At 46.0% G+C, this 25,299-nt stretch overlaps 1 protein-coding gene and 1 pseudogene across 6 annotated transcripts in view; one reads left to right on the forward strand and one right to left on the reverse strand.

The window, feature by feature from the left end:
• OSBPL3 (oxysterol binding protein like 3) overlaps positions 1 to 25,299 on the forward strand; it is a 192,946-nt gene that overhangs the window by 74,977 nt on the left and 92,670 nt on the right. For 4 of the 6 annotated variants that reach the window (XM_021079019.1, XM_021079020.1, XM_021079018.1 and 1 more), the window contains exon 2: positions 17,279 to 17,518. In XM_021079019.1, coding sequence (XP_020934678.1) covers positions 17,423 to 17,518 — 96 coding nt within the window. In that variant the 5' untranslated portion in view covers positions 17,279 to 17,422. The other 2 variants (XM_021079016.1, XM_021079017.1) reach the window with 2 other exon arrangements.
• Positions 18,934 to 24,592, reverse strand: LOC102166253 (annotated as a pseudogene).

Consider the following 25,299-nt stretch of genomic DNA (forward strand, 5'->3'; position numbering starts at 1 on the left):
AGTGTGTTTTGCAAGACATTCACTGACCTGGTCAAGAGAGTTCAACTGAAATTTGATGGGAATGAGAGAGTTCCCATTGTGGCTCAGAGAGTTAAGGACCTGACCTTGTCTCTGTGAGGATGCGGGTTCGACCCCTGGCTTTGCTCAATGGGTTAAGGATCCTATGTTGCTGCAAGCTGCAGTGTAGATGGCAGATGCAGCTCGGACCCACTGTGGCTGTGGCTTCAGCTGCAGCTCTGATTTGATCCCTAGCCTGGGAACTTTTCTCTGCCGCAGGTGCAGCCGTAAAAAAGAAAAAAAAATTGATGGGAATGAAAAAGCATTAAAACTTAATTGGGTGGAGAACAATTGGCTTAACCATGATAAGACCAGCAGCTGAGGAGGAGAATTCCAGTAATTCATAAGAAAACACCTGGGAAGCAGGGTGGTTATAATACCTGTAGTTATTTGCCATCATGCAGCCTGTGAGAACTAAGCAAAGTAAACATTAAAAGCTGAGCATAGATTTGATCATGTCATTAGGCTTCTCACCAAGAAGGTTAGGTGGTTCTCACGACTAAAATATGATTCCAGAAGGGAATATTTTGCTTCAAAGAAGCAAGCCGATGGAAATACAGACTCTCAAGGCAAAGTTCTATGTAGGGGGTGGGGAGAGAGAGACCACGGAGAGCTGGTTGTCTTGGGGTTGATGTTATGGATGATGCTTTCTCCCCAGAAACTCTAACTCTGGAAGGGATGCCAAATGTGCTGATAAAACCCACCGGGGAGTTCCTGTCGTGGCGCAGTGGTTAACGAATCCAACTAGGAACCATGAGGTTGCAGGTTCAATCCGTGGCCTTGCTCAGTGGGTTAAGGATCCGGCGTTGCCGTGAGCTGTGGTGTAGGTTGCAGATGCAGCTTGGATCCCGAGTTGCTGTGGCTCTGGCATAGGCCGGCGGCTACAGCTCCAATTACACCCCTGGCCTGGGAACCTCCATATGCCGTGGGAGCAGCCCTAGAAATGGCAAAAAGACCAAAAAAAAAAAAAAAAAATTTCCACTGGAAGTTTTATTCTGCCAACTTCTTCTAAACTCTTGGCTTGTTTTGCTGATCATTTAATTTTTAAGAAGACTGAAGAACTAATGCAAGATATAGTATCTCTGACTTTGTGACCCAACAGAAATCATTGGCCAGTGATATAAAGTGACAGGAACCAGGAGACAGAAATCCCTAAAGAAGCGTGCTTTGGGCAGAGCTGTGTACACTAGAAACCTTTCAAACAGTTCAGAGAAAAGAAAGACGTGATCTCTCTCTTTTTTTTTTTGACATGATCTCTCTTATGGCCAAAGAAAAGAAAATGGTAAAGAGACTGCAAAAGAAAGGGACAGCGAAATGTTCTGCAATGTACATTTAGTCCCAGATGATTCCAGTGCAAAGGGAAGGAGGAGGGCTCCTTGGCAGTAGATCAGTGTGCTTTACACAGAGGACGTTTTCCTGTGAGCTCAGATTCATGAAGGGTGTTCAGTCTGGCTTAACAGTCATTGCGACTAACCTTTGAGTTGCTTTCCCACGCAGTATCAAGATGAGTAAAATGCATTTACTGAGCATGATGTAGACCCAACATCTTGTGGTCTCGTTTCTAAGCGTAACCTCCAGCTATGGGAAACTTCTGATGTACTTTGAGATACGAAAGAGAGAAACAAAACCAGGGGTGGGGGTGGTTTCAGGGAGGGTCTCGTGGAGACGGTGCTTTGACGCTTGCGGTGCTCTTTGGAGGTTGGAGGGAATTCCCACAGATGGAGGGCAGTCAGCGGGTTAGAGGAGGACTAGCAGCGGACCAAGCTGCCAGCGAGTGTAAGATGTGAGAAATGTAAATGGGAGTTTGCAGAGTTGAGGTTTGAGTAATGACAGCCAAAAGAGAATTGGGTGATATCTGTCAAGTACTGTGCTGAGTGGTTGACATATGCATCATTTCAATCTTCCCAAAAGCTCAGGACTATGATTTGGTCCTCTTTTCAGATGGGACACAATTCAGAAGTTTAATAACACACGGTAAGAGGAAGATAGAACCAGAGCCCAAAGCCACTTAAATTTACCTGTATTATGAAGGGCTTAGGATTTTTAACCGAGCTCCATGACCAGTGGGAATTTGGAATAGAGGAGAGACACTGATATCTTTTTGAAAGATGAACTGGGCCAGGAAATATAAGGTTGATTGAAATGATGGCAAAGAAAAAGTGGCGACCCCCTCCTGGGGATCTAGAATGGATTGATGGTTGTAGGCGTGGAAGAACGGAGAACAAGGTTTGGGGTGAGGAGGTTAGCTTCAGGGCAGAACTGGAACCTGCAGTATTGGGGGAGCTGGGAGAGGAAGCTGGGGTGGCCCAGGAGAGGAGTGGTTATCCTCATCAGAGTAGGGAAGTCAGCTCAGGGATCAGCATGAGGGGTGAGGAGTTTGCTCTTGAAGGAAGCCATAGGTCTCCTGTTCCAGGGATAAATCCAGGGCCATCCAGCAGGCTGGGGGAGGGTGAAGACAGCAGAGGGCATGGACACCTGGCTTGCCAGAGTCATGGGCACGGGTAGGATGACCAAGAGCTCAGGCTCATAGAATGAAGCAGACAGAGGAAAACACATGGCAAATGCCTGCGTAACTGGTAGGGAGGAAGAGGAGCCTGTAAGCCACGCTTCAAAGTGAAGAGGAACTGGGAGTTCCTGTTGTGGCACAGTGGAAGCAAATCTGACTAGGAACCATGAGGTTGCAGGTTCGATCCCTGGTCTCGATCAGTGGGTTAAGGATCTGGCATTGCCATGAGCTGTGGTGTCCGTCACAGACATGGTTGGATCCCGCATTGCGGTGGCTGTGGTGTAGGCCGGCAGCTGTAGCTCTGATTGGACCCCTAGCCTGGGAACCTCCATATGTCTTGGGTGTGGCCCTAAAAAAAAACGGAAAAAAAAAAAAAGTAAAGAGAAGCTAGTTATAAGTGTTACACAAACAGTCTAGGGTGTGGCCCTAAAAAAAAACCAGAAAAAAAAAAAGTAAAGAGAAGCTAGTTATAAGTGTTACACAAACAGTCTAGAAGAACTAAGGTCAGGAATAAGCTTGCAAAAAGTGGTTCAAAGCTAAAATAGCTTCACAAACATATATCCAAATCAGATGAATAAATGAAAGATAAGCTTCTAGGTAGGAAATATTTCTCTTCTCAAAACATCGAGTCAAAAGAATTGTTCCAATTCCACTCATTTCCCACCTTCCCCGCCCCCAACCCCACCCCAAAGAAGTAGCAACAGAAAAGACCTGAATATGCGCAGAGAGGGAATTGAAACCCAAGACGGGTGAAGGGATACAAACCCAGTACCTATCTCAATTAAATGGGTTCTGGGTGCCAGTTCAGCCCAGAACACAGCAGGGAACCAAATTACTTCATTCTACACAGAACCCCTGAGAATAAACCGTGCCGGAAGAAAGAGGGAGATGGGTATCAGAAGCCTAAAAAGGGGCAGGTACTGTCAAGGTTATTAGAAAGAGAAAGGAAAATTCTAGACCAACGATTATCAACCCTGGGTATACATTGAAACTCACTGGAGAGTGTTTACAAAACACAGCTGCCAGATCCCACGCCCCAAAGTTCATGGTTAAACTCGATGCCATCCCTTAGGACTTTCTGACAAGCACCCGGGGGTAAGGGTCACACTCCATATTGGTGAGTTCTGTCCACTCACTGCAAAACTCTCGGATGTACTGTTGCTGAACAGGTGAACAGTTCACATTTAGAAAAGGAACCAGGGTGGGTTCATGTAAGACCAGACATGCTGATTGACGGGGCTTTCCCCTTGTGTTTAGGTTACTCGATCATAAAAATACCACAGACACTGCAGACCTTTGTTCTACTGTTGACACCTGAGGATTGGGGGAGGGTTACTCCCAGCTCAGGGACTTGTCTCCCCAGGGCTGGGGAGGAAGAACAGGTGAGTGAGGTCTTCAACCTTGGGAACCACCAACAGGATAAAGCATGTTTGGGGACGAGTTCCTGTTGTAGCTCAGCAGAAACAAACCTGACTAATTTCCATGAGGATTGGGGTTCGATCCCTGGCCTCACTCAGTGGGTAAAAGGATCCTACGTTGCTGTGGCTATGGTGTAGGCCAGCAGCTGCTGCTCTGATTAGCCCTCTAGCCTGGGAACATCCATATGCTGCTGGTGTAGCCCTAAAGAGCAAAAAAAAAAAAAAAAGAAAAAAATAATGTTTGGGTTTGGTGAGACTATGGGAGCAGTTGAGGAGAACACAGCCTGGTGAAGTCAAGCCAGCAGCAAAAGCCACTGTCTCGAGGGCCATCTTCACTTAGGGATAAGTGCCCAGAGTGGAGCCCATGTAAGCAGGAGTAGGCGCTCGGCTTTGAACAAGCCCTGAGTATCAAGGCAGCCAGCCAGTGATGCCAGCCAGACAAGAGTATTTATGCAGAGCAAGCGCTTTTAAGGAGGATGTTTAGACTCCTGAAAAGTCTGAAGTATTTGACATGTCTTGTGATATCCTTGTGAATAAGGTGGAAAATTAAGGTCTGAGACAAAAGCTTCTCTTCCGTGAAGACAGGATTTGTCTCGGTGTGTGACACGGAATTTTCATACTAAGCATTTGAAAATGACCAGTACCTCCTTCCCCACATCTGCCTGCGAGCCCCTTCTAGAAATCCCGCTGGCTCTGAACTGTCCGCCTGCAAACTTCTGAAAGGCTATAGGACCAGGCACCTTGGACATGCAGGTCTCTCCCAGTCTTCCGTCTCCTTTCTTCACTGATGTGCTACCTCCAACTCTGTGGCCACTGGGGTTAGTATTTGGGTCTGTCCCTCCCTCCCTTCTCTCTTGTTCTAAGGATGTTGGGGGCAGTGGGAACCGTCAGGCTGAGGCTTGGACTCCCCCAAAGAGACACACTGGAAGGCAGCCTAGGAGAGAAAGCTGGGGAGAGAACCACCATCAGGACATCTTGCCAATTGCCCAGCAGCAGCTTGTATAACTTTCTAGCTTAGGCAAAAACAAAAACAAAAACACCCCAGAAACGCTAGTTTATGTAAACATTGTCTTATCTCACCAAGTCTTTGCAGTGGTCTCCAAGAATACACACGCTGCACAGGAAATAGTGGGCAGTGGAGAGAAGTGGAGCACGGGGACCACAAGGGTAAGCCAAGCACACGGAAAGGTCCTCTTGCACCATGAGCTTTACCAGCGGCGCCGCCATGAATCTGATTTGTCCATTCCAGTGTCCCAAACAAATTGGGCATATGTTCTCGTACAAACGGTGTCTAAAAGCCAAGAACAAGCCAGTCAGGCCTGGCTCTGTGATACTGAGACCGGAACATTTTCTCAGAATGGTCTTTTAAAGAAAGCTTTGTCTTGTGTGAATTGGTATATGGCGCTTTGGAGGAGCCCTTTGGACTATCTGCTAAAAGCACAAATAGTGCTACCTTCACGGTGTGGCAGGTTCACTTATTTTAGAAAATCAAGCCGCAGCCTCACTAGAAGCAGATCCTGCAGCACTGCTTTTAACAACAAAGAATCAGGAGCAACCTAAAGGAAGAATAAATTAGATAAGGCAGAGTCATAGCATGGAAATACGTGCTAGGAATGAAGTGTGTGTGTGTGTGAGCTAATTTTGGCTGAAAATAGGTCAACCTCAGATAGAAATGTATGGTTTGATACTATGTTATTCAAGGTTTTTTAAAAGCCAGAAAAATAGTAGGTATATATGTTTATACAAGGATGAGACCTACTAATTTGGGTAGTAGGGATATGTATATTTGTATATATCCCTTTTATTTTTCTGATTAAAAGAGGAAAGCAGCCATGGTGATATTGTCATGCAATGATCTACATTCTTACTGATTTACTCACTGAGATCTGACTGCCCTGTCACCTTTTCTATGCTTTCTGTGGATTTGCTCATCAAATCACCCTAACAACCTCTTAGGGGCGATCCTTTAATTATTTCCATCTGTCAAGTGAAACGCTGAGGATTAGAGAGATTGAAAACTTGCCTAAAGTCACTCAGTAAGGCTGGCTTTGAACCTGGGCATTTCAATGCAGAGCCTGTATATAGTCCTCATCATTACACGACTCTACAGAATTTCCCAGTACCCTTGGGTGGGTTGATTGGTTGGTTATCTATATGTATAATCTCTTTCATTGTCGGTCAAGAATGACACAACTCCGGAGGACAGCAGGAAAAAAAGCAGTTCTTCAGAGATCAGAACAGTGCAGTTCCATCAACTTGTCCATCTGATAATCTGACTTGAGCGAGGTGCACATAGTTTTTGATTGTTCGCTGGTGGCTCTCAACCCTGTTTCTGCACCAGAATCACCTGTGGAGGTTATGGGACTACCGAAGCCTGACCGCACCCCACAGTCCAACACAATAGGTCTGGGACCGGGCCTGGTCATCAGCATTTCAGATAATTCCCCACATAATTCCCCTATGCAGTCAGAGTTGAGATCCACTGCTCTGTAAAGTCTACACAGTACAAAGGTTTAACGTTCTGTTTCCAAGCGCCTGGAGAGCAGATGCTTTGTGTTGAGGATCAAGGGTAGATCCCTAGGTGGTGACTCCTGTGACCAGATCACAGTGAATGTCTCATGAGATTCAGGCTCCCGATCGGAACGAGGGGATGCACGGACCTCTGCCCGCCCCACCACGCCCGTGTGGACCGTAGCAGGATAGGATCTGTCCAGCCAACTCTGTCTTCTAGTTTTCTGGAGAGCTGATAGAGAGGGCTTGCTGTGATAATCAAGTGTGGGAGCGGGGACTGGAAGCCCAGGTATCTGGTATTTGCTATCTTTGGCTTAAAAGAGAAGCTAAGAAACAGGACAGAATCTTCCTCAGAAAAAAACCCAGAGTCTCCTCCAGTCTCCTGATGTAAGGACACCAGGTGATTCAAGGCTCTATGCCACAGGTGAAGTATTCACCTATGGTAGAGTTCTTAAAATCACCCGCAGAACTTGCTACATTGGATTGCTATGCATCAAAATCACCTGCAGGACTTGCTTAAATGGATTGCAGGTCTGTGGTGGGTCTGAGAATTTACGTTTCTAACAACTCCCTGGTAATGTTGATGCTGCAGGTCTGAGGACCACTATTTGAAAACCATAGGCCTAGGATAGTGAAAGAAGGTTTTGGCTCCAGACCCTCTCTGCTGCATCACACATATACAGATGTTCAAGGTGAGATAAGGAGAGTTGCAGACACTGGCTACATCAGTGGTGGGGGTAGTGGGGTGGAATCTTAAACTTGAACATGTGAAAGCAGCCCTGGGGAATGTGACATGTGCAGATTATCAGGCTCATCTCTAGATATTCTGATTCCATTCTCTGTAAAGTGGAGCTTCTAAAAGCTGCCTTTTAAACGAGGATCCAGGAGAATTTGACAAAGATGGAACTGGACATGGTAGAGCAATTACAATGACGGGGTTGGGGATGACTGGGTAGTTACGGGGATTTGTAGACATGGCCGGATAGTTAGGGGATTTGCAGTCACTTGGCAAATTTGGTCCCAGAAATGCCAATTCATGAACAATTTAGCATCAAGCCATGGAGAAGACCTCAGTACCCCTGACCTTCTTCTTAGTACATCTCCCTGTGTGGCTTACTTGGGTGAGGACAGAATTCACAGGTCTGTGCAACCTCTGGATATGCCGCAGCGGAGGAAAAGTCAGCCAAACACATCAAATAACAGTCATGCCCCAGAAATATCTCAAAAGACGAGGCTCGTGTGTCAATACTAATATGAGGTAATTTAATAATAAAGAACCATCTAGTCCTGAATTTCAGCTGAAGGAAGCAAAGGAGTCCTGCTCAGAAAAGAGGGAGCCCAGCTTGCCCACCATTCTGACCACACCAGAGTCCTAGGAAACGGTCAGAGCCCTGAGTGCTCTAAAGAGGTGCGGGTGTCCCCAAAGCTGGGGTGCAGTCGACAGCATTAAGAGTTTCAGGGTGTCGAAGGCAGAGGAGGTCATTGCCTCCTGCTCTCCTGCGCCCGGCAGACTTGTCTTTAGATCTAGCACCGTTTTCAGGGAAGCACAGATGAACTGAAGTATCATCTGAGTTGGGTCTGTGATGCTGGGGACCACCTAAGAAATGGCTGATAAAAATGTGACTGTTTTGCTGGAGGAGAAAATACTTGGTGGGTGGGAGATGGGAGCGGTGATGGTTCCAGTGTAGGTTATGGCGAAAGAAATGGTTCATCTCGTTTTCTGTAGTGACAGAGGGCAGCCTGAGGACCCGTGACGTGTGTCCTAGGGAGACAAAAGTCTAAGAGAAAAAACCGTCTTTTTGTTTGTAATGGCTGCACCTGCAGCTTATTGAAGTTCCCAGGCTAAGGGTTGAATCAGAGCTACAGCTGCAGCCTGTGCCCTAGCCACACCAGATATGTATGAGCCACATCTGCGATCTACGCTGCAGTTTGTGGCAACACCAGACCCTTAGACCACTGAATGAGGCCAGGGATGGAACCTGCATCCTCACAGAGACTGTGTTGGGTCCTTAACCCACTGAGCCACAACAGGTAAGTCCTAAAAAACCATCTTTAACAGACTATGCAATGGGGTGCTTTGTTTCTGTCAAGGGAGGGGTCAAGGCAGAGTGATGCAGCAATGTTACAGAAGGCTCTCTCCCTTTGGATGGGAAGTTGGGCTACAATCCCCCTTTGGTCCCATGATTGAATGCAATGAAGTACTATTATGCTTCTCATTCTGTTTACTTAGTGATGGCAAATAAATGGGTGAAGCAAAACTTCCAGCCCGGGTCACTGTCAAGCTCTTTGTCTCGAGGAGGACACCACACTTGAGCTCCGTGTCCCAGTGCAATTCTGTTGCCGGATTGGGCTGCACCATAATTTGCTCTTTGAAGAAGTCGATTGCAAAGAGGGTAGAACACCTTTAGCCTGGATTGTGAGGGGGTGGAATTGGATATTCCATTTCAGTGTGAGCGTAAGCACGTGCATCCTTAGGTCTCATTACCCCTGTCTTCCCAGAAGGGAGAGAAGACAGGAAAAAAACAGAGGGGTTGTTTGCCCTTAGGGGAGTGGGGATTGGGAACTACTCTGCCTCTGAGCCTCGTACTCCTCCCCCAGGAGCAGGCAGTGGTCTGGATAGTGAAGGAAGATTAGCCAGCATTTCACACAAACAGCAGGCATCAGCTTGTCACAGGGCACTGTGGTTAGAACTTGCTTCCAGAAACCTCTGACCGTCTTAGAGCTTACAGCCAAATAACCAAAGCCTTGCTTTTGATCATGTAACGTTGTGAAACGTTTTGGAAATCAGGGTGTTTGAAAGGGTATCATTTCCAAAAAAATGCACACCCAGGATTTGAATGATTTTCTTTTACCAAAGAAGACCAGAAATGGATATTCCATTACTGATTTTTTGGTATTAACTCAGTACGTAATTTATCTATATATTGGTAGACTGAAATTGAAACACAATATGAAAGCTGTGAGTTTGCTTTATTTGGGGACTCACTGAGGACTGTAGCCTAGGAGACAGCCTGTCTGATAGCTTGGAACTGCTCTGAAGGGGCAGGAGGAGAGGTCAGTTATATATGTGATTTTGGAGAATGGGTAGTACATGCAGTTAAGCACACTGTTTTTGGTTTTGTTTTGTTTTTGCTTTTTAGGCTGCACCCACCACATAGGAGGTTCCCAGGCTAGGGGTTGAATCGGAGCTGTAGCTGCTGGCCCATCCCACAGCCACAGCAACGTCTGCAACCTACACCGTGGCTCATGGCAATGCTGGATCCTTAACCCACTAACAAGGCCAGGGATTGAACCTGCATCTTCACGGATGCTAGTCAGATTCGTTTCTGCCGAGCCATGATGGGAACTCCCCAAGCACACATCTTGTAGAAGGTTGCTGCTAGTCCAGGAATATATGTCTTAGTTAATGGTTTTAATGCCTTTCTAAGTATGGGAAGATGCAAGAAATTTAGTTCATAAAATTTCTCCTGGAAATAATCTAATTATCCGAAGGCCTGTTCTACCAGTTTTCCCAGAGCACAAAATGCCCCATTCCTGATTCTGCCCCGAAATCCTTCGAGGGTGTGTTGAAGGTCAGTGACTTCTGTGGCCGATGACTCAATCCTTGAATTGGGTGGCAAAGGACTTCTTTAGTTGGTGTATTTTCCTGGGAAATTTTTAATTAACTGGAACCATATGCCGTCTGGTCTTCATGTAAGTTGTTTCCAAGGCTGAAAGCAAAACTTGTTTTTCAAACAAAACATGACCAAGTATGTGGGTGCAGACCCTTAGGCCTAATGGATTAATAAGTAGCTGTGTTGCATGCTGCTATTTCAAACCCATCAGTTAATACTAAGTTGCTTTTTTGGACAACCAGTGGTGATGAATAATGTGGCTTTGATCTTTCTGCATTGACGTCTTATTCCAAGGTAAGCATGCTGCTGTGACGATTAAAAAATCTGTTCACACTTGTGTTAACGGATTTGGGGAAATATCAATATGTTGAAAGACAAAGATGTTTCAGAATTCTATAGAGTCCCTATTTGCAAGAGGAATACGGCACATATGCCACTTTCAGGAAGCCAGGAGAGGAGGAAATGGAACTCATAACAGTTGAATGTCTGTTACATTCAAGGCAGGTCTTTTATCTTCATTTCCCCATTTTAGCCTCACAATTCCCCATTTTCTACATAAAAAAGCACCAAAGAGCAGAGAGCTTAATGCATTGGTCAAGGCGCGGAATTTGTAATAAGGAAGCACCCATTCACACCTAAGTCTGGCTCCTTCCAAAGCACATACATCTTGATGCGTATGTCTGCTTTGTGTCTTTTCCCAAACTGTATATTCTTTTCTTAGTGAACATTTCAAAAATAAACCTTAAAATAGCCTTTGTTGACAAAATGCTTGGCAGTGCTTTGGTCTTTTATTCTTCCCCATTCTTGGTAGAAATCCGAGTTCTCTCTTTCCTAATGGAGCCTCAAGAATGGCATCTGTTTGCATTGGATTTTTAGCTGTTTAAACGTACACCATTTTCGGAGCTTCCGCTGTGGTGCATTGGGATCAGCAGCATCTTGGGAGCCAGTGGGACAGGGGTTTGATCCCTGGCCTGGCACGGTGGGTTCGGGATCTGGCAGTGCGGCAGCTGCGCTTAGGTTGAGACTGTGGCTCTGATGTGCTCCCTGGCTCAGGAGCTCCATATTCTATGGGGTGGCCAAAAGTGACCAAAAAAGAAAGAAAGAAGGAAAAAATAGTGCATCATTTTCACCAGCACTTCTCCACATGGCAGTGGTGAGAGAAGACTCAGGCACACAGGACATTTTTAAATTGACCTGCATGCCTTGGGCTGTTTCTGCCTGTTGGATTTTATGACCAGGTGGTCTGTTGAAATGAAAGCAGATCTCAGGGTGAATTCTGTTGCACAACAAACACTTGTCTTTGGCGGAAGGCGCAAGAGCAGTCATACTTCCTGTTCCCCTGAGCTCGGGGAGGTGGCAGCTCTCTGTCCCGGGGGCATGTTGACAAGTCCTTGCAGGAGCAGGAGAACCAGCTCTCCACCAGGCAGATCAATGGCCGGGGGTGGGGGAACCTCCTGGGGAGGCTGCAAATGCTCTATTTCTTGATGCAGGTGCTGATTCTGTTGGGATTTGCAAATGTAAAATTTCATAGAGCTGTCTGTACACTTAGGATTTTTTCACTTTACTGCATGTGAGTTATTTATGCCTTAGTGAAAGATAAGGGGGGGAATAAGTTATTGTCCTTAGGTTGAGAAGGGAGACTATTGTATTTTGTTCAACCAGTAATCTTCTTGAGTTAGAGGTTGTCCATGGAAGGTCACTGGGAGGGGTGAAAGGACTGAGGGTCTTGCATGGGTACCTGCCTCATCATCTCATTAACCACCCCCCCCTCCCGGGGGCTCGGCGACCTGGCTCCTGGCCAGCATCTGTCTCCTGAAGGGCTTTCTCTTTGCCATTGTCCTTCGTCAGCTAGTTGGAGTAGAGGACACCAGATGTGCACGGGACTCTCCTTTGTCAGAGTCCCCTGCCTGAGGACTCTATCACGGTCTTTCCTCTGGTGAACCCCCTGCCCCAGGCCAGCCCAGAGGGTCCCCTAGGTTGGACACAAGAGCTGCCCCATTCCAGGAAACCACCTTAGTCCTCTGGTACCTTCGTCTTGGACTACTGCTGCCTGCATTCTTTGCTCTGCCCTGTTGTAAGTGTATCCTCTCCCCGCAATTTGACTTCTTTTGCCCTTTCAGCTGCCTCTCGTCGTTTTAACTGAATTTGTGATGAGGCTGAGCAGGAAGGTTCTGGGGGATGATACAGGTGCATCTCCCTAGGCAAAATCTCAGACTGGCCTGGGGATGGATGAAGGAGGGGCTGGGGATTCCCACCCTTTCTCTCCCCTGGAGAAGGAAAAGAGGCAGGGGTGGGGGCGATAGGGGGTGGCACCTTCAGAGGCTTTAACTCCAAGTACCATTTATTTATTTATTTACTTTTTCTTCTTCTTTAAGACACACTTGCTGCATATGGACAGCTCCTTTTCCGGGCCAGGGGTCAAATCGGAGCTGCAGCTGCAGGCCTGCACCACAGCCACAGCAACGGCAAAGCACTCGATCCAAGCTGCATCTGCGACCTGTGCTGCACCTTACAGCAGGGCCAGAGCCTTAACCCACTGAGCGAGGCCAGGGATCAAACCTGCATCCTCAAGGACACTATGTCAGGTTCCAACTGACTGAGCCACAACAGGAGCTCCTGTATTTATGTATTTTTAATTAAGTTTTATTAGAAGATAGTTGATTTACAATGTTGTATTAGTTTTTGGTGTGCAGCAATATGAATCAGTTATACATATGGGTATAACCATTGCTTTTCAGAGTCTTTTCCCATATAGGCCACTACAAAGTATTGAGTAGATTTCCCTGGGCTATACAGTGGGTCCTTGTTATTCATGTATTCCATATACAGTAGTGTGTATAAATGAGTATGGGATATAGCCCACTCACAGCCCTGGCCTTAGTAGCCACAGACTATGAAGTGCAATTTGGCAGAGTGATAAAGATGACTTTTATCAGATGCCTTGAGGACAGGGATATGGTGCTTCTGATGTGGCACAGTTTCAGAATTCCTGTGACTCTCATTTTATTGTCCACGTGCTCTTTTCTTTCTCTTCTGCGGTCACCCACCACCTCTCCTCCCATCACGCCCTCATTGTCAGAATCTCAGGCTTAAAAAAAAAAAAAGAATGGTACTTGCACACACAAACAGAAACCCTTTGTTGGTATTTCTCATCCGCTGTGAAACTGGTTGTCATGGCAACGGCTACCCCCACAGGCACTTTATCATTTGGGGCTCCCATCAGGATTTTCTTCTTTTCTCTTTCTTAAACAGCAACAGCCAACACTCTATTAAACAAACTATTAATCTAGCTTAACAGCCTCTCTTGGCAGTTTTTAACGAGGCTGCATTTGCGTCTAACTTCACGTGTAGTTAGTTGTGTCCCATAAGTAAAGCTAACTTTACGCAGAAGCTGGTGTGTGTTTGCTTTTAGTCTTATTTATGGTTGGACTCCGTACATAATGAATAGAGTTTCTATGAAAGCAGTGTGGGAATTGAGTTCTGTGTCTATTAATACCTTAATTTGATTTCCTGAGATTTTAATATTTCTCTTCATCATTTTGGTTTTAGTTTGTGGCTTAAGCATACTCATTTTTAAAGAACGAAGTGTTAGTGAAAGGCATAGGAGACTTGAGTACTTAATAATGAATCCAAACCTTGGTGTGATATTTAACTAGCTGGTTCTTGGACAACTCTGTAAGATCCTTCTTTTAAAATCAGACTACATGGGGAGTTCCCATTGTGGCTCAGTGGTTAACGAATCCGACGAAGAACCATGAGGTTGCGGGTTCCATCCCTGGCCTCGCTCAGTGGGTTAAGGATCCCGCGTTGCTGTGGCTCTGGTGTAGGCCTGCAGCTACAGCTCCAATTGGACCCCTAGCCCGGGAACCTCCATATGCCATGGGAGTGGCCCTAAAAGGACAAAAAGACAAATAAATAAATAAAATTAGACTATATGAACACTAAGAACCAAAGGATTAGGTATGTAAAGTATTTTATTGTTCTTAACATGCTTGGGGAAGTTGTAGAATTTATTTGAACTTGGTCTGTCAAATAAAAGTCTGAAGCCCAAACCCAAACATGTTCATTGCTCATTACCTTTTGGGGTAAAGGCACTAGTTCACCCCCAAGAGCTGCAGGTGTAAATGTAACTGGATGAAGCCAGTACTGCACCCAGGTTTGGCTGCTCACCACTCAAGAGGCCAATACTTGAGAGACCAGCATTAATGAAAAAGGAAAAGTTGGGAGTTTCTGTTGTGGCTCATCGGTGACAAACCTGACTAATAACTATGAGGACGCGGGTTTGATCCCTGGCCTCGTTCAGTGGGTTAAGGATCTGGCATTGCCGTGAGCTGTGGTGTAGGCCGGCAGCTGCAACTCCAATTCGACCCCTAGCCTGGGAACGTCCACATGCTGCAGGTGCGGCCCTAGAAAGCAAAAAGAAAAAAAAAAAGTTGCTTTATTCAGGATGCCAGCAACCTGGGAAAGTGGTGGGCTCACGTCCTAAAGGTTTTGAAGGCGGGGTGTGGGGGGGGTACGCATGGCGTGTGCCATCAGCTCATGCACAGTCCTCGGATTGGTTGGCATCAAAGTCAAGTTTCAAGCCTCACCAGTCTTCTAATTTCAACCAGTCTGGAGTCTCTGTGCTTGCGGTCCACAGTTTTCACCGGGTGGGTGGGAGTCTGCTTCTGGTAAAAACAACTTAGGAATGCGTGTCAGACCTTCATCTGCAGCTTTCAGGGAACTGGGAGCTTGGTGACCCTGCTGCGTGGCTACTTTATAGCCTAAATTGTTACCAGTTTCCTGGCCCAAGAGCTCTTCTTTGTTTCTACAGCTTCGCATTTCCTAATCATTAACTCTTGGGCCCACCCTTTGAGACTCTGGGGAGGCCTGGGAGACTAAAGCTTTTCTGCAAACAAGAGGCAGGGGGAGGAGGGGGAGGGGGAGGTGGGAGTGGGGGTGGGGTGGGTGTGTCCTGGAAAGGCCCCATTGGGTCCCCCCTTCTGCTTTGATACCCCTCAGTCCCGAGGAGGAACAGTGACAGAACAAGAAAGGGAATGAAGTTTGGGATACAGAAGTTAATCAGAAACGCGGCCGAGAAACTCCGTGTTGGGCGACTGGGTTTCATAAAGGAGTCTCTGCCTCTGTCCTGGTCGATTCCTTTCCCGACCAGGGATGCTTGGCGGTCCTGGAGGTGGGTACTGTGTGTGCTGTGCAAAGGATGGGGCGTTGCCTCTTCAAAACTGGCTTGTGATGCCCCCCGCCCCCGAGTCTTCCCTGTGCAGCTCCTCCGTTCTTGGAGTAGTTGCTGTCATCCCCAGACGTGGCCATTGATGCTCCTTTCCAGCACCGAGGTTAGAGGCCTGGGACCCAGCCTGGATTCAGTCTCTTGCCAGCTGTGCGATTGGGCAAATGACCCAACTTCTCAGAGTCTCAGCTTTCTCATGGGTAAAAGAGAGATGACACCATCCCATCAGACTTTGATAAAGGAGACAATACACTTGGGAAACCCATACTATAGTGCTTAGCGGTGAATAGTATGGAGTCAACACATAATCATTGTTTTAATTGCTCATATGCTAAGAGGTGATGTGGAAAATTCTGCTTTCCCCCTTAGTTTCTGTTCCACCACATTATGGTTTATTTTTAAAATTTATTTATATTTTTGTCTTTAGTCTTTTTCAGGGCTGTACCTGTGGCATATGGAGATTCCCAGGCGAGGGGTCAAATCCGAACTATAGCTGCTGGCCTACACCACAGCCCCAGCAACGTCAGATCTGAGCCACATCTTCGACCTACACCATAGCTCACGGCAATGCTGGATCCTTAACCCACCGAGCCAGGCCAGGGATCAAACCCACGTCTTCATGGATGTGAGTCAGATTCGTTAACTGCTGAGCCACAACGGGCACTCCTAGGCCATTGTCTTTAAGGTTCCTTTATGTTTATAGCAGGCATCAGTGCTGCGTTCCTTTTAATTCCTGAATGATAATCCGTTGTATGAATATGCTGTTTAGTCTGCTTGGGCTGCTATAACAAAAGACCACAGACTGGGTGGTTTATAAGTAGCAGAAATGTATTCTTCACAGTGCTGGAGGCTGGAAGTCCAAGGCCAGGAAGCCAGCAGGTCAAAGGGCTGTCTTCGGGAAGCGGGCTTACCATGGTGGCCTCACATGGTGCAAGGGGCTGGGGAGCTCTGGGGGTCTCTTTTGTAAGGACGTTAATCCATTCCATTCATGAGGCTCTGCCCTCAGGACCCAACCCCTCCCAGAGGCCCCACCTCCTAATCGCATCTCCCTGGGCATCAGGTTTACAACCTTTGATTTGGAAGGGGCGAGGTGAGCAGCACAGGCCTCCGTAGCGTGTGCCCAGGGTAGTTCACCCAGTCCTCAGGTGATGGACATTTGGGTTGTTTCTGCCTTTTGCTGTTGTGAATAAATAACCTTGCTGTGAACATTCTCGTACAAGTTTTTGCCAGCATGCTTGTTTGTGGTTCTTTGGGGTATCTCCCTGGGAGTGGAATTGCTGAATCACATGGTAATTCTATGCTTAACTTTTTTAAAACTGCCCAACTGTTTCTAGTCAACTATGGCTGCATCATTTTATAGCAATGCCTGAAGGTTCTGCTTTCTTCCAACACTTGTTATTTTTACAGTTTTTCTGATTATATCTTTTTTTTTTTTTTTTTTTTTTTTTTTTGGTCTTTTTAGGGCTGCACTCATGGCATTTGGAGGTTCTCAGGCTAGGGGTTGATTCAGAGCTGCAGCTGCTGCGCTACACCACAGCCACAGCAACGAGGATCCAAGCCTCGCCTGCAGTCTACACCACAGCTCATGGCAACGCCGGATCCTTAACCCATTCAATGAGGGCAGGGATGGAACCTGCATCCTCATGGATGCTAGTCAGATTTGTTAACCACTGAGCCACGATGGAAACCAGTTTTTCTGATTATGTGGTGGGTATTACATGGTATCACATTGTGGTTTGGGATGGTTTTGTTGGTACTGATTTTGTATGTGCCTGGACTCAAATTTCCTTACCCTTGTTCTTAAACCGGGCATGTTACGAAGTTTCACGCAAAGCCACCTCTAGAATTTCCAATGAGAGCTAAGTGTGATTAATGATCAGTGGCTAATTATAGGTAATGTCTGCCGCCTTCGACCTTCTCTCTAATTCTTTTCTTTTGATTTTAGGGATTTCCTCTGGGTCATCCAAAATGCTTTTAAAACGTATTGGATAAAAACTGGGCCACCTGCCTGTGTGGGACATCCATACTCTTTGCTCGGCTGTCTTCTGATGGCATTTTGATCACATCAAGGCCAAGTCACCCGCTGCCCATGATGACTGATGAGAAGAACCTTGGAGTGTCCCAAAAATTGGTCTCACCTTCCAGGAGCACAAGTAGCTGCTCTTCCAAGCAGGGAAGTCGACAGGTAAAGTTTAATGCAAATTTTAAGATGCAGATTTTTTTTAAAAAATTTTTTTATTATAGTTGATTTACCGTGTTTTGTCAATTTCTGCAGTACAGCAGCGTGACCCGGTTACGCATATACGTCCATTCTTTTCCTCACATTATCCTCCATCGTGTTCCATCACAGATGATTGGATGTAGCTGTAGTTCCCTGTGCTACACAGCAGCATCTCATTGCTTACCTACTCCAGAGGCAGTAGTTTGCATCGTTAAGAAGATTGCAGATTAGAACTGTATGCATTTGCTTTGGAACTCTTTCTTCTCAGTTTAAGAGCATTTGCTTCCAGTCATGTCTTAATTATCTGAGAAGAGTAAATTTTAGGTAATTGAATAATGCAGCTTGAGAGCCCCCTGGATGGGAAGAATTGTATTTGGCTCTTTGCAGTGTTTTGTTCCATCCTTGCAACTGTCCTCCAGCACAGATATTAATACCTCTGTTTTCTCCGTGAGGAAGCTGAGTCAGAGCAACTGAGTTATTTGCCCAAGGACACACAGCTAGTTTATTCAGTAGAAGAGCAAGAAAGCCAAGCTCAGTTGGTTTGACTCCAGAGGCCGCACTTTCCTTTATATCGTGCTAACCAAAACAAAAAAGCAAACAGTTCCCTTTCCAGTAATTCTAATATCCTCCCGCCCTCCTCTTCCTTCCCTTTACCAAGCCTTTTAGGACAGCTTCCAACCACAGATTGCCCAGTTATAACTCTGAGTCTCAGCCGCTTTACTTCTCTAATGGATGCCGGAAGCAATTCAACAGAGACATGGTCAAAAGGAATTAAGTAGGAAGAAGAAAGAAGTGAAACAAAGGACTGAATAATTAACTCCTAAAAATCTGTCAGCTAATTATATGTTGTTCCTTGGATTCCTTGCTACAAAATCTTGGTTGGCAGAATTTGCTAGTTTTAGATCCATGGCCGTAAATGCACATTAATCATTATAATTCTTCTACTACCTTCAGTTATGTAGAGAGAGTGGGCTGTCAAAAAGCTGTGGGTTTACAAACCAAAGTGGTCTTTGAGCCTTTTCAGTGTCTGCTGGCTGTGTTGGCATTGCCTTCCCCCGTGGGACATACTGGCTTAAATTGGTCCCAACTCCTTGGTTCCAGATTTGGCAGCATCCGTCAAGCAACCGCCCACCTCCGGCAAGTCCAGACACTTATGACACATCATCATGGGTCTTCCCATGCTAATATTGCCTGGAACAGGAAGCCCGCCACCTTTCAGTGCTGCTTCAGGGCATGAGACTCTGTAATTCTGACAAGTTAGCCTAGGGTCATTTGGGGAGCGCCCCAGATCTCCCCTGAGAAGTTAGGAAGAAGAATATTTCATCACTATCATTATTTCCTTCTGGGATTAAAAAAAAAAGTCTCAAATTACTCCTTGGCTAATGCGTCATGTCTTTCTGGGAGTTCTTGTTCCATGAGGCACAAGGGTATCGACTCTCACCCCACGTGTCAGCTTTTTGCCGTGACAGTTTTTCTCTCCCTAGGCCACCAATCTGGTTGGGATTAGAGCCGACGCTGCGCTCTTCCCCCAGCCCTTTGCACTTAGTGGCATCTACTGGTACCCCCCACAATCCCAGATAAAGGGAGAGCCGGTGATGTATTCAAACAGCCTGTGCTTGTAACATGTGGGAACTGGAGCAATGCAATGAAATTCCAGTGCAATGAATAACAGAAACTTTTTTTTTTTTTTTTTGGATGGACTTATTTTGAAATTGATTGATTTGGTTTTCACGGAGGTTTTATTTTGTTTTGTTTGAAGGTTTTATTTGGCACACCCTCAGCATGTGGAAGTTCCTGGGCTGGGGATCGAACCCGTACCACAGCTGTCATGAGAGCCGCAGCAATGACACCACCAGATCCTTAACCCACCGAGGCATGAAGGAACTCTTTTTTTTTTTTTTTTTTTTTTTTTTTTTGAGGTTACATCATAAAGGGTAAGAGGCATGTACTTGATTCCTCGCCTTCTTTTCTGACTTAGAATGGGTGGGTCATTCAGCCAGAAAAGCCATCAAATGGCCAACTTTTATATTTAGGATCTCCCACGTTCATGTTCATGAAATACTACTTTATAAGCAGAAACACTTAATTTCTCCTCTTTGGCAGAGAAGATGGAGTATTTCACAAGTGTTTTCCAACTTTAGCCTGAAACTAGTTATACAGCCATGTTTAATTTTCAGGGACCATTTTCTTATTCTATTTTTATTCTTCTTTTTTAGGGCCACACCTGCAGCATATGGAAGTTCCCAGGCTAGGGGTCCAATCAGAGCTGCAGCTGCCGCCCTACACCACAGCCACAGCAACTCAGGAACCGAGCCACATCTGCGACCTATACCACAGTTCACGGCAACACCAGATCCTTAACCCACTGAGCAAGGCCAGGGATTGAACCCACATCCTCATGGATACTAGTTGAGTTCCTAATGCACTGAGCCACAACGGGAACTCTTATTCTATTTTCCCAGCCTTCTATCAAAGAAAGGTGTCCTGTCTCGGGATTGGCTTAGCTTTTCCCTCTGTGTTGTCCACCTTGGCCATCCATGTCCATTTGACGTCATGCACCATCCCAAGATTGTCTTTCAGTCTCTGAAGGTGCAGCAGAAGTGCAGGGACCTTGGAAGTCCTTTCTCCGTGGCCCTCAGGGAACACAGCCATATCCAGGGGCTCTGGGGTGCTAAATATAGTGATCACACCGTGTTTCCATTCACTCGTGTTTTTGTTTTGTTTTATTTTTTGTTTTTGTTTTTTACTTTTTTGGGCTGTACCCATGGCATATGAAAGTTCCCAAGCTAGGGGTCAAATCGGAGCTGCAGCTGCCAGCCTACACCACAGCCACAGCAACATGGGATCCAAGCCACATCTGCAACCTATACCACAGCTCACAGCGATGCCAGATCCTTAACCCACTGAGCGAGGCCAGGGATCAGACCCACATCTTCGTGGGTACAAGTCAGATTTGTTTCTGCCGTGCCACAAAGGGAACTCCTGTCTGTTTGTGTTTAAAGCTCCAGATGAAAGTCATTTTTAGGTTGTTCTGTTCATTCCATCTCAAAGACTTAAGTCTGATGTTAAGCTTATGGGCCATCTTCCTTCATGCTAGTTTTTCTCACGTGCTTTGGAGTTAGAGTTTAGGACATCATCTTGCGTTTGCTGCCCGGTGTCCTTTCTCTGTGCTCACCCTGCCCTGTCTAGGGATTTGCTGTTACCTAGACCATGACTGTCTTAAGATCCACCCCCAGGCAGCAGGCAGCAGGCAGCGTGGCTGGTCCAGGTTGTGAGGCTGTGTCTGCCCCCTGCAGTCTCCCTGGATAAGCCGATTTTTAAAGCTCCCTTTCACTGTGGAGTGCTCCCCAACCCCTGCACATTCTCTGATTTCCAGCAGGGAGCCTTCCTCAGATCCCAGTCTTTTCCTTGGGGACATTTTTAGCTTCAATTAGGCCACAGAAGTAGGATTCCTAGATGCCTTTGTCTGCAGTATCCTTTGTATTTCTATTTTTTGTCTGATCCATGAGATATTTAATCCTGTTTTTTTATCATGCAGACATTCAAAACCCCTCTGTGTTTATATCTTTGTGTATTTTTGCTGTTTGGCGCCAGTGTGATAAGGAAGGGGCACTAAATGCGTAAACTTACAGTACAGCCTTGGCTGAAAGACTTCATCTTCTTAAATTATTTTCATTTAAATTCTCTTCCGCTATCGTCAGGTGACATTGGGCGTCCCTGTCCTCCAGCCACACTGGCTTTCTTTCAGTTCTTCACACGGCATTTGCCCTGGTCCTTGTTTCTTGAACTGAACTTGAACTTGGCCTTCCTGTCCCAGAGCCCACTCACGTAGAACCTCAAGGAGCCATTCCTTTATGTGTAGACAACTCCCCTTTGTATAGATCCGTGTTAGAGGAGCTTGGTTCCTTGAAGGACAAAAGGATTGAGACCTGGTGTTCATGGTAATCTATGTTTTCACTTTTAGAAATTGAACCTAAATTAAGTTTACAACTTCATAGCTGTGAAAACCCAAGGAGAAGGATTCTGTCATCTTGTAAATACCAGGGCTTGTGAAGTTTTAAATATAGTATGCCTCATTTTATCAGTGTTGGAAACAGTCTGTAAATATAATTTATCAAGATAATTTGGGGAGGAAGGTATGCCTAGGGATTAGAACTTGAACGAGTCAACCTTGGTTTCAACCAACAGTTGGTTCTATGACCTCAAACTCTCTCAGCCTCAGGTTACTCATCAGTAAAATTGGAATAATAATAGTTATTTTCTCCTAGAATCATTATGAGGATTAAAACGAAAGCAGTTAATCTAGGATCAGACTCATAGTAGGTGGTGAGTTAATATTAACATTTATTTTTATGATTATAGTTCACATTCATTTGAACTTCATTCTTATTTGCGGAAAATCTAATTTTTCATAGTGAAGAGTTCAGCTCTCTCCCTCCAGAAACTTTTGCAGGCATCATACCCGTACCTCTTCAGTGTTGTGCAAAAGTATGCAACGTATATATAGAAATGCATACTTTTAAAATAAAATGGGAGTTCCTGTCGTGGCTCAGTGGTTAATGAATCCGACTAGGAACCATGAGGTTGTGGGTTTGATCCCTGGCCTTGCTTAGTGGTTTAAGGATCCGGCGTTGCCATGAGCTGTGGTGTAGGTTGCAGATGCCGCTTGGATCCTGCGTTGCTGTGGCTGTGGTGTAGGCTTGTGGCTACAGCTCTGCTTGGACCCCTAGCCTGGGAACCTCCGTATGCCACGGGAGCAGCCCTAGAAAAGGCAAAAAGACAAAAAATAAATAAATAAAATGGACCTTACTTTATACACACATTAACAAAGTATTTATGGAAGAATGTAACAAAATGTTCCAAGATAGGCTACGTTTGGCATCTTCAATTTGGTGTCTTCAACATCTGGCCTAACCTGTACCTTTTTTTTTTTTTTTTTTTTTTTTTTTAAGAACAATATACACCTTTATTCTGTGAGCTGAGACAGGAGGGAGGATCCATTTGCCTTTCCGGGCCTTGATTTTCCTCAGATAGAACTCTAGCTCCTCACCCTCTAGCACGGAGCCACCTGCTCGGCCATACTGGCCGGGTCTTGAAGCGATGCATGCGAGAAGCTGGCCCTGCTGGACAGCTCCTCTGGGAGGCTGCTGGTTTGGGCATTCTTTTTCCTCTCATCGTATTTCTTCTGAATTTTCTTTGATCGCTTGTGGTTTCAAATCTCTTCATCCTCAAGAGTCATCTTGGCCCCCTTCTTGCGGCCCAGGGGCAGTGCATGGGAGACTCGTACCACTGTCGGTACGGGGTGCCGTCCGTGAGCACGATGCGGTTCTTCCCCAGGTCTTGGTACAGACCAGTTGGTTGCTGAATGCTTTGAATGCGTTATACACAACGTCAGGAATCCCGTCTTGCGTGTGCAACACTCCAAGCCCCGGGAGAACTTTCCCACGTCCCGCTTCAAGGCCTGGTACTTCTTGTTGCCTCTCTGCACACAGACTGTATGCGGCGGGGGCCAGTCTTGGGGTTGGCCTGGGGGCATCCCAGCTCATACTTGCACTGCTTGTGGTAGGGCTTTTTCTTGCCCCTGGTCTTGTGGCGCTTATGCCACTTGTCCCGAAAGATATCCATTGCTCAGTTCTGGCTGGAAAGAGCTAACCTGTACGCTAAGTGGAAAACAGGCATTGATTTCCTCTCCCATTCTATTTTGCTGGCCTTGTCCGTGCAGGGGTTAAATGTTTTCACCTTGCCCCATCCCAGAACCCATCTATTGGTAGCGGCTTGGAGCGTTGTGTTGAGTAGGGTTTTGCCGTTGAGTCTGGGTTCAGTGGGAAAGAGTGCGGTGTTTCAGCTGTGGCTTGTGGGCATAGGCCATGTGAGCGGCCGCATCCCTGCCCTGTTTGTCACCCCTTATTGATAGTAAAGGGTTGAAATGAAGAGATGGCTGCTATGGTCTTTATAGTCTGCCAGTGGAGAAACTTCTGGCAAATGAAGTTTACCTCAGTTCTCTATCCATGACATAGAAACCAAACTCACCTCCCACTTCCTTTGCAGGGATGTCGTGGGAGAAAATTGAGTATTTTCACTGGCTAAAAGCCATTGAACTTCACTGGAGAGAGATTCTCTCTAAATTTAAGAAACAGTTACCAATGAGCTCCCTTTATTCTGGCCAATTCCAGAGCCAGAACTGAGATAGCTCCGTTTCAAGAACCCTGACCCTCTGCAGAAGAAGTGGGTCTCTGTACTGTCCTGGGGAGGAGTCTGGTGTCCTTGCAGGAGACCCCCAACTAAAGGAACCCAGCTTATACAAAGAATAGGTTGTTGCTCCCTTCGGACTGTCATAATCAAACCCATTCCTCGTAGTGTTCAAAGTTGATCTTTGCTTCACGGTTCTTCTCCATCCTGAGCTCTAGACTGATCCGTATAAAACTACTCTACTCATTGAACCTTGTGCTTTTCTTGAAAAGAATCTTCATTTAATGCTTTAGCCCTTGAACAATGATAAAAATAATACATGATCACTGTGGGTCATTTCCAACATACATGCAACCCATGTGAAGTGCAGTGCTTTGGTTTTAAGTGGGGCTGCTTGATAGGTCACATAAAGTGAAGCCTGAGAATGACCTTTGGTGGTGGAGGTCATTGATGACATAGCCGAGTGGTTTCCTTGGAGTGGCAGGTGTGAAAGGCTGGTTCAAGTCCCTTCATGAGAAAATAGGAACAGTGGAAGAGGGCACCCCTTTTCTGCCAGTCCCTCGGGCAGGAGTTGAGAGAGGCCTTCATAGATGCTCTGTTCCCAACTGCTCTAATCTAATGCCATGCTTAACACAGCCCTGTTCTCTCCCCTCGAGGATAACTCTTGATTAATTCATTGGTTGAAAGAGCGTGTAGGTCTGTGAGTCCTGGGTCTTATTTTCATATCTTTTGAACTCTCACAGGACTGGCACGGGGTTTTGGCAGATGAGAATTATTGGACTGAAATTACTCACCACCACCAGTAAATGTTCCTCTTTGGAGAGCAGGTTGGAAGGTACAGCTGGGGGCACGTGGGGAATGGGAGCAAAAAGCCACAAATTCCCCAGCCCCCTCACTCCAGGGACGGACGTATTATGAGGATTTCAAAAAATGAGCAAAGACCCCTCCATTGAGTTATTTCTGGCAAATGATGCACTCTTTAAACGCTTCCTATACCCGGGCTCTCCAAACAGACTGTTCGACTGGAAAGTATGAAACGGAAGTAAAAGACCGTCCCTGTTGAAACTGACCTAGATTCACACTGGCTCTGCTTTTGGCCAGCTGGCTGACCTTGCCATGTTCGAGAAAACCTCTGAGTCTTGGATTTTCAGCTACAAAATGTAGATAATTTTGCGTCCTTTTGAGAACTAAACGAAATCACATATATGAAGTACCTGGGCTAGCCCTTGGGAGACATTTTGGGTCAGCGTGGATGAAATGAATGGATGAATGAGCTTGTGGTTGCTAGGTAGAAAGAAAGCCTGCTGTTCCCAAAGCTCTGTGTGTATATTAAGTAGCTTAAGGGATGTCTAAGGGGGAGAGAGAATTGCTATTTCAAAACTTGTGAAATATGAGTAATTTCCTCTTGTCTTTTTCCCTCTGCCCCTTACATTTCCTTCCTAGAACTTTCAAAGTAACACATTTTAGAAGCCAGCTAGATTTAGAGAAGCATGAAAAGCTTTTGTCTCTTTTGAAAGCATTCTATAGGCCCTAGCTTTTGTTTCTTCAACCAGTAT

The sequence above is a fragment of the Sus scrofa genome, chromosome 18 (genome assembly GCF_000003025.6).
Source record: "Sus scrofa isolate TJ Tabasco breed Duroc chromosome 18, Sscrofa11.1, whole genome shotgun sequence".
In the NCBI taxonomy this organism is placed as follows: domain Eukaryota; kingdom Metazoa; phylum Chordata; class Mammalia; order Artiodactyla; family Suidae; genus Sus; species Sus scrofa.